Genomic DNA, 18,271 nt, shown 5'->3' with positions numbered 1-18,271 from the left:
AATTCCCAGAATCCCTCGATTGCAGGATAATGAGTTTTGTGATGTCTACAGAATATTTCCAATGAGAAAAAATGTTAATTTTGGTAATGGGACAACCGAAATAAGTGCTTCTTTATAATAGCAGATTCTTTGAAAAGGCGTCTTGATCAACCAGTCTTAATTAATGAACCAACGCTTGTGGAACTGGGATTCATGTGATATTGATATCTCTTTATGTCACTGAGTAGATACAATGCACTGTAAACATTTCCAAAAAAAAAAAAAAAGTAATACGTCATATTCACCCAAAAACTGGGAATTATCACATTTGTTCATAAATTTACCAACAAAACATTCTTAATTGTTTTTATCTTATGTCAGCTCTGGGATTCTTTTATTGTGTTCACTGGTTGATAAATGAAACTAAGGACCACTGCTCTTGAGTAATACCGTCCAACGTTTGCATTGAATAAACTGTATCTATTTTTCCTAAATTCTTCCCACCATGAAGTGGACTTGGCTCTATTAAAATGATATGATAACATGGAAGCTATGGAGTTCTTCAAACATGAATCAATTTTGAAGACCCAAGGTTGACTGTTGGGAATCCCAACGCTAGAATGAGTATTGTCCAAAGCTTCCTACACACACTCGAGCCCATTCTATACAAACCCTGGACTAAAATAGAGCATAGAACTGGGGGGGTTGAAGTTGCCTTGAACTTCATTGTTGCTCCAAAAAGAAAGAGATGAATCTGCAGGAACACCTGGTCACTGTGCTCCCTCAGTCAGCTCCAACAAGAAGGCAAGAGTTGATTGATGAGTCCTGTTGAGACATGCACAAGATGGCAGCATTAGATCGCCGTTATTATGGGTAAGCAGGCACAGCACAAGAGACTTTTTGAAGGACAAGTCAGCCTGAAGCAGATAAGCCAGTCTCAAAGCAGACAGAAATAAAAAAAAATGCTCAATAGCAACTAGACATCAGTTCACATCACATCAGTGCTTTATAATAGACTCTATTATCTATAATATAAATGTGGGTAACTTTAAACTGTTTGGGGAGCGTTTTTTTAATTTATTTTCATAAATCATACCATTATTATCACACCGGACCATTATCAATAACTCAACTTGACATTTAAAGCAATATATTGGCTTCCAGAATGCAGTTTTATTCTGTCCTCACAAAATTCAATAAATCAATGGCCTCCTACAATTAAATTGACTTTTCCAGCTTGTGTGTGTAGTCTAATTATCATCTCTGTCTAGCAAAGTTGCTGTAACACCAACCGCAGTTCTTAGATGAACTTTTTCAGATACCAAGGGGAGTATGTCTTCCCTGCAGAATGTGGGTGGAAACACATTGATTTCTGAGGTTGCTTTTGAACATGAGTCCCAATCTCTGGATCCTCTGGTTCCAAGACAGGGAAGGAATGTACTTCTCCAGTCTGACCCGCACCCAACCCTAACCCCCAACGTTTGGCCAATTTTTAATCTGAATCTTTCAACTGGTGTTCAACCCACTCATCACTACTAGTTGTGCCTTATGACCACCAAATGAAGCAACTCGTGGTAGGTCTTCTAAACACCAAATGAAGCAACTCATGGTAGGTCTTCTGACCACCAAATGAAGCAAACCACGGTAGGTCTTCTGACCACCAAATGAAGCTACTCATGGTAGGTCTTCCTAAAAACATTTTAGCCTTCCTTAACAGGCTTGATGTGTCTCCATGTGGTTCCATGTCCTGTTATCCACCTAGTGCTCTTGTGGGCAAACCCGTCTATGTTATTCAGATATATTTATTAATTTATATGACTCATCATACCCATAATTTGTTTCCTCTGTAGAACCTACACCTACAGTCCAAAGCAACAAGACACTATGCATGTGCAGAGAGCAGCGTATAGTACATGTTCTACAGAATACAAAATCTTATTAAAATCACAAAACAATTTCTTTATGCATTTTTTCAGCCAAATACACATTGTGTAAATCATGCTCCGAACACTCACATTATATCCATAGCCTGAGGCCAACTTGAGAGCTTTTTTACTGCAAGGGGAAAAGAAAGAAAGAAATAGACTCAGCGGTGCAGTGTAAGTTTTGTGGTTTAACTTTATTTTTTTCTCATTATTTTTAATAGTATTGTATGTCTGAGGAACTTATAATGTAGATATATTAATATGCGGTTTTGTAATGTAAACAGACCCATACAGTATGTGTGTAATGAGCTAAACTACAATTAGAGCAGTCCCAATGGGGTAGAGTTTATAGTACACAATGGCAAGATCTGTTGTGCAGATGGCCACCATTTCCGCAGCATTTGAAGTAATAAAATCCAAGAAAAACTTTTGGAAAAAAAAAAGAAAATATCTCTTTCAAAGATTCTACAATTATGGGAAAACAAGAAACAGAAATATAAAAGAATCCCCTGTGCTTCTACAAATGTAAAAAAAATACCTGTTTTGCTATGAACTTACATAATAAATGTAAATAAGATGACGGCACTTCTAGAAATAAGTCAACAGAATGCAATATTGGGTCCAATATAGGAGAGGCATATTCAGGGCTGAATTTGGTATTAGTGCTCATGTGGCCTAGATTGGTAGTGTATCCTTTAGTTCTTTTAGGCTCAGAATTGAGCAGTGAAGTTTCTGTATTTGTATTAATACACAATTCAGAATACAGTTTTTCATCATCTAAAACGTGATGGGTGGGCTATCAGATTCAACTGCACGTATAGGTGTTTTAATCCACCATCCCTCTTCTCTCTTAATAAACTGAGCAGAGATTCCATATATGTGTATGTAATATTACATTATACACTTAAGAATTGCCACAACCCCACTTATTTTGAAATGAAAATCAATTTCACCATAAGTTTATAAAGGTCTACACATCAGTCTCCCTTACATCATAACCTATGCTGCTGCGTGAGCTCCTGTTTGTTGATCTTGGGCGATGAGCTCCACCATTCCGTCCTTCCTCTACATTTTTCCCATAAGCGGCATTAATTCTGTCTGCTATCAACCCTTCTTTTTCAGGAGGATCCTCAGCTGATGACTCTTCATCATTACTCTGTCGGAAGATGTAAGAAGCGTGTTTCACCGAACGCCTTAGTAGATGTCTCCTAAAAGCCCTCTGGATTTTGATGGCACAGACTTCTTCCTGCTTCCTTTTGAGAGTGGTGGTGATTGGTTCATAAGACACTTTTGATGGATTTGCCGCCATAAACTTTTCTTCCATTGATTCTTTCAAGGCATCCATTTCTCCTGAGTCCCCCAACACCTCTTTAGTGAGTGCAAACAAAATGTCCAAGCAGTGAATCTTATCTCCAGTTACCATTGGAAGATCCAAAGTAATTAGTTTAATTTTGTTAGGTTTTGGAATCCGTAGAGGGTCTTGCAAAGTGTCTACAAAGTCTGACATCCGACTGTATTCAACAAACTGGGTGGCATCTGGATCAAACTTCTCCCAAGTTTCATAAAACATCTCAAAGTCATCTTCACATAATGGCTCGCCGCTCTCTTCAGTGGCAACATTAAAGTTCTCCAGGATAATGGCAATGTACATATTGACAACAACTAAAAATGAAATTATGATGTAGCTGCAGAAGAAAACTATACCTATAGCCGGATTACCACAATTACCGCTAACTGTTGTTCCAGGGTTCTCCATATGAGGGTCACAATCTGGAGGGCCGCTATTTAGGATTGGATTTAGAAGACCATCCCAACCAGCAGACGTGGTGATTTGGAACAAGCATATTATGCTGTTTCCAAAGGTTTCAAAATTAAATATGTCGTCTATTCCAGATTCTTTCTTTACGTAGGCAAAATTGGACATTCCGAAGATTGAATAGATGAACATAACTAAGAAGAGCAGAAGCCCGATGTTAAACAGAGCGGGGAGAGACATCATTAGGGCAAATAGTAGTGTGCGAATCCCCTTTGCTCCTTTAATGAGACGAAGAACTCTACCGATTCTCGCCAGTCTGATGACTCTGAAAAGGGTTGGTGAAACAAAGTATTCTGCTATGAGATCCGAGAGAACAATACCTAGAAATGTAAATAGGATTTAATTAGTTTCTGAAGTTTGAATTAAATCTACAATATTCTAAAGAGGATATGGTTCTCTTTAATTTACTAAGTTATGTTCCTGCCTCCAAAACATATGCTAGTTAGGCTATTTCTCTATTACCCCAAACATGGGTCATAAACCATCTTCACTTGTAGCAGTTAATGGTTCTTGTGTGACTATAAGTAAGGGGCAGTATTAATGACTTCTAAAACACAGTAGAAGACCTCTTAATCCACTTAATCCACGACTGATACTCACCAACAATAGAAAGGATGACCACCACAAAGTCAAATATGTTCCATCCGATTGTGAAAAAGAAGTACCTCAGAGCAAACATTTTGAGAACACATTCACCCGTGAAGACGACAATGAACACCAGATTGATCTTGAAAAGAATATCAGTTTTTTCCTGGCTCTGGTCATCTGTTTCAATCATCATCGTCACCATGTTGAGGCAAATTAGAATCATAATCACAATGTCAAAGAGCTGCTTCATGACAAAGTCATACACCAAACCTTGAATTTCGTTCTGGTCGAGTGGATTCGACAAACAAAGGAGAAACAGACATTGTGACAAAAGGAAACAGATACGAGAAGAGATAAGGAAGAGGGTTACTGGTAGAAGAAAGGAAATCGACTTCTATTTTTGTCCAAAAAATGATAAAAGGCAAGGTAAAATGCACATTTATTAATTCTCTTTCTTTGGTAATGTCTCAGCTTTAAAGGCCCTGTTAATCATGGAATTGGAAAACCTTTCATTAATCATGAGAAAAAACTTGATGGCATTAAAATCACATTCTGTTATTGAATCTTGAATTTTGCCAGTTTTTAATAGATATATTTGTTTAAATATTGCACAGTACGCTGTGCTTAAATGCTAATATAACAAGGTTTTGAGACATAAAGTCAGTCTATTTTAGGATAGAGATTTATATGTTATTTGTTCTTGCTTCATTGAAAGCTGCCTCTACAACCAGCTGTGCCCAGATAGAAAAAAGGAAAGTTACTGCCTTTAGGCGAAAGCATTGACCATATTGTTTTATGTTGCATATATATTACATGTATTGTATGTATGTTTACTATATGTAGACTGCCTGCACATGTGTTGTGTAAATCACTTATTGACTTAGTGCCTCAAAGCCTAGTTAGAATAGTCAGACTCGGATTTGTGGCAAGGCCGCCAACCTTGCTGCCGAACCACACCCACGCCAATCCCCACTGCTTCGGTCCTGATAATGAAAATTTGCACAAATAAAGGGGAGGGGACAGGATCAATGAATGGCAGTGGGCCTACGGGCACCCGCTATGTAAATCTGGCCCTGGGAAGAGTCTCACCAAAAGATGGTAGGAGACAGATAGGTTACACAAAAGCAGGATGGGTCTGGGCCGGTGAGACACCGGAAAAAAACCTGGTGGGCCCCTGCTCTCGTGGGCCCTGCCGGCCCAGATCCACTCTCCCAGCCTGCACTCCTTTGTGACCTCCCCTCTCAGGAGACGCCCAGGAAAAAGGTATGTGCTGGCGGAGGCGGCGGAGTTAGTGGGAGGCTTGAGCAGGGGGCCCCTGGGGGTGGCAAGCTGCCCTGATGCGGCAGCCCTGATGGGCCCAACACCCCCCAGTCCAATGCTGCACAAAAGTAGGAAGTCCAGTGTCCAGCCATGAAATATTAATTTGCATTGGCATCTCTTATTCAAAAATACTACCCTTTCTGTTTTAGAACCAGTGCAGCTAATTTAATGAGCAAAGTCTGCTAATCTTTACTAACTGCCGTTGCATCTTAAAGATGTCCTTTTGTTTTAAACAGAGCTTTAGCTAACAAATAGTTTAGTCTGGATCCTCTATTCAAACCTTTCTTCTGACTAAGATGACCCCATCCACTGCCATTGCCCTTTTCCTGCTTTCTGGACCCTACATTATCATTATTTGGACCTTTGGTCAAGCTGCTGTCCAGGGGAAGTTCTATAATTGCTTTTCTTTAGGTTCAGATACTGTTACAGCTATGTCATTATTAACAATGAGAGGTTGGCTGTTAATGTGTACACCCTGATCTAAGTCTGAAACCTTCTGCCTGTAAATATTATATTAAGAATAATCATGCTTTTTCTCTTCCTTTTAAATCTTTGTCATAAGAACTTGAATTTTTTGGATGTAGAAATTATTTGTTTTGACATTTTTTGTTTTCAAGGGAAAAAAATTTGAATCTCAAAGAAATGAGTGAAATATTTTACCGCGGGTCTTGGAATTGGTTTTTGGGGTTTTTTGGATCCCAGCTTTTTCATAGCGTTGTAGTATTTCTTCTGTTCCTCAGTCATAAAGATGTCCTTACCTCCAAAGTATAAAACAAAACAAGCCTGTTATCATCATTTTAATATTTTTTATATTTTAATATCATTTTAAAATATGGTGCTAATATTTACACTTACAATTAAGAAACACCACCGTATCTATCTATTTCTTTATATAGCTTGTACCTAAGGTTCCAAATAAATACTTATCTTTTTCTTTTGCTGGTTGAAGTTGTCGATAATGACACCGATAAACAGGTTTAGAGTGAAGAAAGCTCCAAAAATGATGAATATGACAAAGTACAAATACATATAGAGATTTATTTCGTATTGTGGCTGGTCCTCAATCTGTAGGGGAGGGAAGAAAGGATAAACAAAAAAATGTAAAAATAAATTGATCATTTTCTTTGCATTACTCTTTATTTTGGTTTAGAGATCTAGGGCTTGTTTTTCCCACTCTCTCTCCAGATATCAGCTTAAAGGGACGGGCCACAAAAAAAACATGACTTGTGCCTGCACTTTAGGAGAGAAATGCTTTCTGGCAGGCTGCTGTTTTTCCTTCTCAATGTAACTGAATGTGTCTCAGTGGGACATGGGTTTTTACTATTGAGTGTTGTTCTTAGATCTACCAGGCAGCTGTTATCTTGTGTTAGGGAGCTGTTATCTGGTTACCTTCCCATTGTTCTTTTGTTTGGCTGCTGGGGGGAAAGGGAGGGGGGTGATATCAGTCCAACTTGCAGCACAGCAGTAAAGAGTGATTGAAGTTTATCAGAGCACAAGTCACATGACTTGGGGCAGCTGGGAAATTAACAATATGTCTAGCCCCATGTCAAATTTCAAAATTGAATATAAAAAAATCTGTTTGCTCTTTTGAGAAATGGATTTCAGTGCAGAATTCTGCTGGAGCAGCACTATTAACTGATTCATTTTGAAAAAATGTTTTTTTCCCATGACAGTATCCCTTTAACTCTAAATAAATGTGACAAAAGTGTCATTACCCCACATTGAGTGCCGTGCAAAGCTCCTTATTTTTACATTCTCATACACAGTTTGGGTTTTTTCTTTCTTGTATAAATTGTAGCCTAATATAACTTATTTCTGAAGCTTATTTTTGAACATTCTAATTCTGATAACAATTTTCCCCGCACATTTACATGTCCATCCCCTGTGGGTGCCGTCCCTGAAGTCTTCAGAACCCAAGACACAGGAAGTACAGACACTGCTGTTAAAGTTAAAAAACCACTTTCCCTGGTATCGGAAGGAGCTGTGCTTCTACCTGAAAGCCACTGCTTTCAAAGCTTCTGAAATGAACGTTTTAGCAAACTTTTAGATTAGCTTACCCCCCTCCCAATTTCTTAACCAGTAATAATCAAACTAAGAGCAGCATTTGATCTACTCACATTCCGGGAATCTACAGCAGCATACATGATATCCATCCAGCCTTTGAAGGTTGCCTGTGTAGAGAACACAACATAATATCAACCTTCATAATCACTTTGAAAGGCCAGAGAATGTTTTTATTTTCCCTTCCTTGGGTTTCTTCAGCTATGATTTCGTTATAAATACCATGGGGAGAAAAACATCTTCTATCTCCTCTAGAGGTCTCCATCAGACACCTTTCTGCTTCCACCAAGTTCGGTGGAGGGATTACTCATCTAACGTAATTGAAACTACACCATTAGTGTAAATTATTTGGCTAAATTATGTGCAAATTAAATGTTTTTTTATATAAATTTTTATATCTAGTCTCTGAACAAATGAGCATTTCAATATCTTGATGGTGTTGGTCTGTGTTTCAAGCTAATTTCTGATCAAGCAACCATTCTCCAATGGGTATTTCCCAATTCCATATTTTGGATTCCAACAGATTTGGATAACTTGAATTCCAACAAACAAAGGTCAAATAAACTACAATTGATTTGTCCAAATCCTGAACCATAATCAGAAAATGTTCAAAAATTGCAATAATTGTGAACATAAAATTCTTATTTTCAGTTGCTCAGGGTCACATGACTGTAAGGGATAGATTTATCATAGGTCGAATATTTGAGTTTTTTTTAATTCGAATGACCTCACAATTTGAATAGTATCTTATTTAAGAAAAAAATTCAAACATCTAAAATTCGAACAAATATTACCCAACCCGAAAACTCAAATCGAATTCCAATGGAGTTTTTTCTCAAATGGATCACTGGAACTCTGCCATTGACTTCTACATGAACGTGACAGGTTTAAGGTGGTGAATAGTCAAATTTGAATTGTTCCCAGGGTCCAGCTATGATAATCTCAAATTCGAATTCGAGTTCTTAACACCTAGAAGGGTATATTTATTTTGGAGTCTGAAATTTCGGTGCGCTGGTTTCCACAAGACATTTGCCATTACTGTATCTTTAATGAAAGTGGCACCAGACATTTAGGAGAATAACCTTAAGTTACTTGTCAAGGTTATAACTTGCTCCACGCACAATATCAAATGGACCTTAATGCCTCGCAGTGTGATCTTCTTACCACTTGTAGAAGGGAGAGATACCCAAGGCCCACATTGTCAAAATTCACTTTGACATTAACCCATCGCACTTGCTCTGTATGGTTTAAAGCGGAGCATTCGGAACGGTTGTTGACCACGTTGACCTCAAATAATTCTGACGTGGTTGTGTTGATGCATCGATAATATTTCCCGGCAAAGAGATTAACGCCCATAATGCTGAAGATGAGCCAGAAGATCAAACAAACCAGCAGGACATTCATGATAGATGGAATGGCTCCTAGAAGGGCGTTCACGACCACCTGGAAACATAAACAAGCGAGCAGTTGAGGAGGGAATTACCAGGTCCTTGCCTGTCCCACCCTAATTTTTTTTGGGCGGACGCGTCTAATACCACCAGAAATAGTATTCAATAGGTTGAATGTTGCTGCTAAATATTGAATCTAAAACTTCAATATGTTTAGGTGTGTACTGGTATTCTACGTCTTTCCTGCACACACAGAGAACATCAATCACGCAGAGAAGAACAGAGACTTACTCTCATGCCTTCAAATCTTGACAATGCTCGTAACGGTCTGAGGGCCCTCAAGGTTCTAAGGGATTTGATGGGGCCAAGTTCAGAGTAGCCCATCCAGTTGGCTGTCAGGCTGATTAAAGACACCTATCAAAAAACCAATGGCACACAAATCACATCATGGTAATTCATCCTTTATGAGGGCAGATTGTGCTACATTAATTAACTTACAGCAACAATTAGGAAATCCAGCCAACACCAGGCATTCGTGAAATAGATCTTAAAGCCGTACGCCGTCCACTTCAGTAGCATTTCAAACACAAAGATATATGTGAAGACTTTATCAGCATACTCCAGGATAGTCTTTATCACTTGCCTCTGTTCAATGTAGACATCTTCAAATGCCTAGAGGTTAGAAAAGATATGGAATTAGTGTTGATTAGTACCTAAAATTCTTCCCTTCTCTTTGACCTCTCCCTATAGGAATCACCCACATTTACAACCCTGATTGGATAGAGAAAGGAATATAGTTGGGGCTTAATAGGGAGTGGTTGGGCGTGAGGTGGTTGTGGCAAAAACGTTTGGGTTTGGATTTTGATTCAAAACTTTGCTGACGGAAGCATTTGCAGAAGCAGAAAATAAACAGACCCAGAGAACATAACAAGGAGTTGAAAGGAGAAAAACTTCAAGGAAACTAGATTATTCAGAATCAGTGATAAATTCAGGGATTACCCTTTTTTTGTGATGTCGTTAGGGTTGCCACCCGGCCGGTATTTTACCGGCCTATCCGATAAAATACCTGCCAAGGCCGGGGCCGGTATTACAAATTTACCGGCAATGTAGCTGCCGGTAAATTTGTAATATGATTAAAAGGAGCCCTCGGCCTGCCCCCAATCCCCTGGAACTTACCTTTTCTTTTACTTCTTCTAGCGTCCGTGGCGTCCGTGGTGTGGCCTGCCCCTTTTGACATCACGGCCCACCCCTTTGTGTCCCCGCCCCCCAGCAGCCGGTAAAACATTTTAAAAAAGGTGGCAACCCTAGATGTGGTGTGGGACCAATTTGGCCAAAGACTTTAAGCATGCATAGAATGCAAAGTATAAAGATAAAATAAAAGAAACTCAACTCGATTAGGTGCCCCTGATATACTTAAATACTATTTGGTGGCATGGTCGGATAGGGTACACGATGGAAAATGGGTGACTCTAGAAAATGACAAGGTCTCCCCTTATACTATATCCTCATAATTATGGGTCTCTTGAATGTAAAAGATAACCCACTGAACTCAGTAAAATTGACTCTTTCCTTATGGAACTATGCTAAGATTCAATACAATACAGTTCAAGAGCCGTATAGATAAAGCCCTATATGGGGCAACCCATATTTCACTCCAGGACTCACTAACGCCAATGCACAATAAGGGGAAAAGGCAAACCTAACACAGCGAAGGGATTTCTACAACCCACGTTTCAGGAACTTCAAGCTAAATATGATTTAAGTGCCGTCTTGCAGTGCCAATATCTCCAATTGAAACAATAGGGGCTCAGATACAGAGTGCGCACCAACGGATACAATTATGGCAACAAAAGCGAACAGGAAGGGTCTCATATCAGACATTTATGGTATACTTAATCAATGTTCAGAAATGTCATTTGTTGAACACGGTTATATGCAAGCTTGGGAACAATTTCTTGGGATGGATATTCCTCTCACCAAGTGGTTACTTATATGGGAGAATCTTAAAAAAGCTTCAATGTGTGTTACGCATTAGGAAACAAATTACAAAGTCATGATGCAATGGTATATGACACCCACTAAGCTGCACACAATTTATCTATTAGAAAGCTACTGGAAAGAAGTATTATCCTTATTAGAACCCCTGCTGGGTCTTAATTTACAACTAGACCCACAAACCTTCCTGTTAGGAAAGTATGGAATCCATGGGATACTTTGCATCCTTTGACAGAAAGTAGATTGTTTTTAGAAGCTGATACCTCCCCAAATACCCCCAGACTCAGAAGGTTCAAAATGTTATCTTTCTTTAATTTTATCTTCTTTTCCCCGCTTCTTCTCTTTTCTCCCTTTTTGCACTTTTGTTGCTTTTCAATTTACTTCTTCTTTATTGTTTTCAACTTCTTTCAACCATAATCACATGACTCACCACTTCCCAAATGGGAAGAGATGTTCCATAATGCATAAGGCGTATTCACATAATGGATAATATGCTTTTCATGAGCTAATGTGCAGTGATGGGCGAATTTATTTTCCAGGCGCGAATTCTCAACGAATTACCGCAATTTGCCACTGGCAAATAAATTTGCAAAAATTCACCAGCGAAAATTCACCGGTGTCAAAAAATAAATTGACGCCGGCATCCGTTTTTGTGGATGCCGGCACATGTAAGCCAGAGAATGTGCGCCGGCGTCCAAAAAACGGACGCTGGTGTCAAAAAATTTGAGAAATTTCCTCAAAATTTGCTAAACGGCGAAAAATTTGCGAAATGGCGCCTGCGTCTCGCTTTTGCAGCCAAAGCCGTTTCGCTAATTTTTCACAGTTTCGCGAATTTTGCAGAAAATTCTCAAATTTTTCGGTATAGCGAAACGCCCCAAATTCGTCCATCACTACTAATGTGTACAATGATAACCTTATCCAATATGTACAATGTGAATATATGGATGTTATGATATGAAAATAAAAAATCAAACTCAAATAAAGAGTTAAAAAAAGTGATTTCTTGCTGTCAAATTTTCACGTTGGGCACTAATAATTATACAAAATCATACTTAATCTTATGTTTTCTGGATTAGAAGAATAAAAGATCTTGAAGAAGATGGACAAGGTATATGTACCAGTGCTCCACTACTGAGTAGGATCATGAAGATGATGAAGGTTTCAAACCAGTTGTGCTCCACAATCACGAAACATGTTTTCCGAATGTTCCACCAAAGTTTCCCTTTTTCTGTTGTGATGTCGACATAAAGACAAGGGAATCTTCGTACACAATCTTTAAAAGCAAATATGGGAGAAATATTTGAATTAGATGAATTGTGATTCTTCTGTTTGGGTAGAAGAACAATATCCATTAATATTACAAAATAAAATATATATGGTTTAAGTAAATAAAGCTGTAATTGACCTGCATAACTGCCCTGTGCCTTTATATGGTCACATAACCCTTCAGTGGCTTCCAATATCCTTCTCATTTACAGTAGGGGGTACATTATCCCTTATAATACATGAGTGATACTCAGAGTTCCCTGTATAACTCAGCCTGCAGCCTTGTGCCTTTATATGGTCACAGAACAACCCCTCAGTGACTTCTAATATCCTTATCATTTACAGTAGGGGGTACATTATCCCTTATAATACATGAGTGATACTCAGAGTTCCCTGTATAACTCAGCCTGCAGTCTTGTGTCTTTATATGGTCACAGAACAACCCCTCAGTGACTTCTAATATCCTTATCATTTACAGTAGGGAGTACATTATCCCTTATAATACATGAGTGATACTCAGAGTTCCCTGTATAACTCAGCCTGCAGCCTTGTGCCTTTATATGGTCACAGAACAACCCCTCAGTGACTTCTAATATCCTTATCATTTACAGTAGGGGGTACATTATCCCTTATAATACATGAGTGATACTCAGAGTTCCCTGTATAACTCAACCTGCAGCCTTGTGCCTTTATATGGTCACAGAACAACCCCTCAGTGATTTCTAATATCCTTATCATTTACAGTAGGGGGTATTATCCCTTATAATACATGAGTGATACTCAGAGTTCCCTGTATAACTCAGTCTGCAGCCTTGTGCCTTTATATGGTCACAGAACTCCTTAGTGACTGCCAATATCCTTAGTATTTACAGTAGGGGACATTATCACTTTTAAAACATGAGTGATACTCAAAATCCACTCTATATTTCTCAACTCCTGTCTCTTAAAAATGGATTCACTTGTCAGTGTGCAGCAGTAATTTGGACTTTATCCCTGTATATGGCAGCTTGATGCACATTCAGGCCAAACAAAAGAGGGAAATCTGGGAAAACTAGAGCAGCCACTTGTACCTTCCACCTCTCCTTTTAGTGAATAGGGTTATCAAGGTTACACAAGGAGAGGTTTTTATTGGCAACTATTGTTCTTGCCTGTTACTATTACTTGAAATCTAGCTATTATTAACTTGGAGCAGATATAAAATACTATGCCTTTGTCTACACAGGTTGAAAGTTTTACTCTTCCCCGTACCCTTAGTGAAACATTCCTCTGGGCCTTCATCTTCTTTGTGTTCAAGGGCCTCCTCTTCCTCGTCAGGTTCTGGTGGTTTGTAATCTACTGTGCTACACACTGAAGAGCCATCATCGTACTTCTTCTGCAGAAAAAGATACAAATGTCACACTGTGTGGTTTTCGGAAATTCCTTTATAAATTTATGTCAACAAACATGTATAGCAAACGTCAAGGGAGTCTATAGTGACACTACTGTCCCTCCATGGCATAAAAGCTAGAGTTCTTTCAAAAAACTCCTTTGAAGTGGACTTCTTTAGGATCTACAAAGACATTAAGACCAAGTGCTTCTATCATTTAGTCTAAGGCTATTGATTATAACAACACAGCCAATCAGAATTAATATACCAAATGTTTAGAATGTAAAAAAGGATACCTACACTGTGATGGGAACTCAAGTTATAAACATGTAGGCCATGTTCTGATACTGAAGATAATTCCTTAAAGTATGCAGTGTAGTCATACCTTGAGCTCCTCCACCTCCGACTGTGTGCTAAGCTCATCCGTATCTGGAATGTCAAAGTCGGACTCTTCTGAGGCGATAGGAACTTCTATACGAATGTTTGGGTTGTTAAAAAAATTGGCACGGTCATAGTCGTCCATGAAATAACGTGTTTTTTTAGTCACACCATCAATCAGTGGAGGTTCTGTCTTGGGTTCCAGTTCTGACTTGGGTTCTGGTTCTGTCTCTACGTGGTTGAGAGCAATGTTTTCTTTGTTAGGGTGGTCCTCTTCTTCCTGCTCGGTTTTTGGCTTCCTCTTGAAGTGCAGGATAGAGAAGAACGTTTTCTTCACAAAGTCAATGCCCCTGGTGATCCTTCCAATGGCAATCTGTAGGTTGTTCATCTCCCCATCGTCGTCCGAGGCCGATAAATTGTCTGCGCTGAAGGAACTCAGCAACAAAGCCAAAAAGAGATTGAGGACCTAAAGACAAATACATGGCAATGTCATCATATGAAGTTGAATTTACTAATTTTGTAAGTTCCATCCTGATACTTACAGCTGTTTTACTGTTTCAAGTTTAATCAGTTGCTTTATCGATAGGCAGCCTGCCCCAGCTCAGGCATACATGCAGCCCAAATTTCACACATTCAGGGGGATCAAATAACCGTAGATTGTAAGATGGGAAGTTTAGATTTATTACTGATGGTTCACATTCTTCCCTACTGAAATTTCATACTCTTAATGCACAAGAAGTTTTTTGAGTTTCTTCACCTGGGCCTTTGGGGTCTGGGTATAAAAATGTATTGGACGACATTTTTCAGCATTTAAGAAATTTTTTATGGGTATGTATTTGGATAAGCCATATAGTAGTGATCCCCAACCAGTGGCTCACAAGCAACATGTTGCTCCCCAACCCCTTAAATGTTGCTCCCAGTGGCCTCAAAGCCGGTGCTTATTTTTGAATTCCTGGCTTGAAGGCAAGTTTTGGTTGTATAAAAACCAGGAGTACTAACAAATAGAGCCTCCTGTAGGTGGCCAGTCCATCTATGGACTACCATATTTGGTGTCCCCAGAAATGTTTCCATCTGCTTGTGTTCTCCAATGTTTTTTTAATTTGAATGTGGCTCATGAGAAAAAAAAATGTTGACGACCCCCAACTTATAGTTAAATCTGAATATGGTTTGGAAATGGAAAAGTAAATTCAGTACAGTCAGATACACATGAAGAAGGCGAAACATTTCAGAGTAAAAAAAACATATTCATCTGCTTTTTAAACTTTATCCCTAATTAAACCCTTATGGCTCAAATAGAAACAAATCCCATGGACATGAAGCCCATGTAGAACAAGCTGTAAGCTGAAAACAGGACCAGCCAATAACCAACCCTTAATGGCACAGCTAAGAAGATTTAAATAGAACCTTTGCACCGACGTCTTGTCTCCCGTTTGTTTGATATTGCAGTTAGGTACCTAGACACCAACTTCTACTTTTCTATTTTCTGATCGGATTACTAAGCTACTTAAGTTGCTTCCTCCTAATGTCCTGTTATAGCCTTAAAGGAATTCTGGAGGAAATAGCTTCGAGCCTATATTTGTACTTGACAAACAGCTTGTGCATTGGAGCTGTTTAATTGGCAAAGGCATGGAACATGCTTGAAAACAAACAACATTGTATGATATCTACCAAGCCTTTGGATCATGGTTTGTATTGCCCAACTTAGCCAACAATATGTGTAGCTAAACTTGACAAACGCTCTATTGGTTGTCCACCCTAGAGGAATGAAAATTGCTTCTGAATTCACTGCATAATTCTGGAATACAAAGAAGCTTTGCCATACTCAGTAAATAAACATTTCAAATACATGCGTCTGCTCGCACTTGACCTAATCTGTGGGTTGTTAACATTCAACTGACTCATGCCTGCCAAAAGCATACCAGCTGTCCTTGACCATGATAATGTCATATTTGTCACAGGAGTCACCAACGGGGAATGTCATAAGTGCTTCCAGTTAATGATCCTTCTAATTTTTAGTAGTTCTTTACTCTTGGGTATATTTTAAGAAACATAAGCAGAAAGCACTACGGAGACAAATATGGCACATTGCAATGCCGCCTTAACTACTAATACTCAAGTTGTGAGTTGGTGTAGAACTTTACTTTAGTATCTTCTATTTGTTTTGATATTAGTTAGAGACCCTCAGTGACTAATGTATTTCATCTTAAAGGAAAGTGTAAACCATTGCAAAGGACCATGGTTAATGCCTCTCAAGTTGGGTAGGCTTGAGGCCAGATATTGCCCACTTTCTGGTTTTGTAGAATCCGTAAAGATTAAGTAAAACATACTAAGGAGATCTGAAAATCCATGAGATGATAGGCAACTTACCACCAGGTTACCGATCACCATGACCATCATAAACACGACCAGGCACATGGCTTGCCCCGCTACTTCCATGCAGTCCCACATCGTCTCTATCCACTCCCCGCACAGGATCCGAAAGACAATGAGAAAAGAGTGGAAGAAGTCATGCATGTGCCACCGTGGCAGCTCGCAGTCGGAGGCAATCTTGCACACGCATTCCTTGTAGCTCTTCCCAAACAACTGCATCCCCACCACCGCAAAGATGAAGACAATAATTGCCAACACCAGGGTGAGGTTTCCCAGAGCTCCCACTGAGTTGCCGATGATTTTGATGAGCATGTTAAGGGTTGGCCATGATTTGGCTAGCTTGAATACCCTGAGCTTGAAACAGGAAAACATTGTACATTAGTTCGACAGAATAGAAAGAACAGTCTAATTAAATAATTTTTGGCTTTTTTAATTTGTCGTAGTAAGCTGTATGGTTTGGGTAGGGGCTCTGGTGCAATTTCGTACATTGACCCCCATTTGTAATAAAAGGCAATACGTTTGCCCAGGAGCAGTAACCCATAGCAAGCAATAAGATGTTTGCTTTTAAACCGATGACCATTAAATTCTACCTGCTGATTGGTTGCTATGAGTTACTGTTACTTTTATTACATAACCCCTTAATGAATAATCTCTCATGCATTTTGTTTTGGCAAAAGCTGGTGGCCTAGCTGGATAAAGCGAACATTTTGTGCAGAAGAAGAAGACTACATTGTCCCCATTGTCGTACCGTATATGTGGATAGTAGAAGTTCACTGGATGAGAGATAGCAGAAGAGGGGGCACGTAATATAAATCGCAAGCATTATTTAAAATGGCATTTTTGTGAATGTTTAGCACTCATTCACAGGCGACTATTACATCGCGCATTATCTCTAAGCAAAAGGTTTAGCGTTAACACCTGCTCTGGAGTTTCATGAAAGTCGGCCAGATCTCGATCGGATGGGACAGAAAATCTCGTCGGATCGCGGCCGCATCTATTCGTTGATGCAGTCCCGCAATCCGACCGCCCGTTTGGGCATCTTTAGGATCCGATCGTTGGGCCCTAGGGCCCACGATCGGATCAGCCGATATTGCCCACCTCAAGGTGGGCATATCGGAGGGAGATCCGCTCGTTTGGCGACATCGCCAAACGAGTGGATCTCTCCATGTATGGCCACCTTTAGCCTATAGGCGGATGCAGGCAATTAATTTCACTTTCCATTTTGCATTTCCAACATGTCACTGCCCTGCTCACAGTCTATAATTGTGTAGCTAGTAGGCATGGGCATCAAGTCTCCCATTCTGGCACACAAACAAGATTTTAAAGGTGTTACAAAGCTTATCTTAATAACAGGGTCCACAAAATGGCTGCTGCCTGCTTGCTGTGGTTATGAATTCCAAAGCAGGTGGCAACAAAGATTTTAATAAGTTATATAATGTAAGAAAAGTTTATTTTGCTTTACAAACACAATAGATAAGAATTTGGAATTATTTCTTAGGGTAACAGGTCCCCTTTAAAAAATCTAAAAAATTTGGATTTTGACAAATAACCTCCTTTAACCTTTAATTAATGGTATAGGACAGCATAATTACAATTCATTTACTGATTACTGAGTAGGGATGCACTCAATCCAGGATTCAGTTCGGGATTCGGCCAGGGTTCGGCTTTTTTCAGCAGGATTCGGATTTGGTTGAATCCTTGTGCCTGGTTCAATTGAATCGGAATCGGAATTGTATAAGCAAATTAGGGACGGGAAGGGAAATCACGTGACTTTTGTCACAAAATAAGGAAGCAAAAATGATTTTTTAGGATTTGGATT

At 39.3% G+C, this 18,271-nt stretch overlaps 1 protein-coding gene across 1 annotated transcript in view; it reads right to left on the bottom strand.

Annotated features, from left to right (window-relative positions):
• Positions 1-714: 714 nt before the first annotated feature.
• Positions 715-18,271, bottom strand: part of LOC108701767 (sodium channel protein type 4 subunit alpha) — a 69,670-nt gene continuing 52,113 nt past the window's right edge. Inside the window, exons 15-28 of the mRNA XM_041576824.1 lie at positions 16,450-16,806; positions 14,090-14,548; positions 13,587-13,710; positions 12,191-12,345; positions 9,576-9,749; positions 9,369-9,491; positions 8,854-9,132; positions 7,746-7,799; positions 6,556-6,693; positions 6,289-6,393; positions 4,321-4,591; positions 2,896-4,040; positions 1,995-2,034; positions 715-804 (exon numbers count right to left, since the gene is read on the bottom strand). Of these exons, the coding sequence (XP_041432758.1) occupies positions 2,032-2,034; positions 2,896-4,040; positions 4,321-4,591; positions 6,289-6,393; positions 6,556-6,693; positions 7,746-7,799; positions 8,854-9,132; positions 9,369-9,491; positions 9,576-9,749; positions 12,191-12,345; positions 13,587-13,710; positions 14,090-14,548; positions 16,450-16,806 (3,387 nt within the window). The 3' untranslated portion in view covers positions 715-804; positions 1,995-2,031. The remainder of the gene's footprint in view (positions 805-1,994; positions 2,035-2,895; positions 4,041-4,320; positions 4,592-6,288; positions 6,394-6,555; positions 6,694-7,745; positions 7,800-8,853; positions 9,133-9,368; positions 9,492-9,575; positions 9,750-12,190; positions 12,346-13,586; positions 13,711-14,089; positions 14,549-16,449; positions 16,807-18,271) is intronic.

Source organism: Xenopus laevis, chromosome 9_10L, assembly GCF_017654675.1.
Source record: "Xenopus laevis strain J_2021 chromosome 9_10L, Xenopus_laevis_v10.1, whole genome shotgun sequence".
In the NCBI taxonomy this organism is placed as follows: domain Eukaryota; kingdom Metazoa; phylum Chordata; class Amphibia; order Anura; family Pipidae; genus Xenopus; species Xenopus laevis.
Note: the sequence above shows the minus strand (reverse complement) of the source record. Positions and strands in the feature narration are given on the sequence as shown.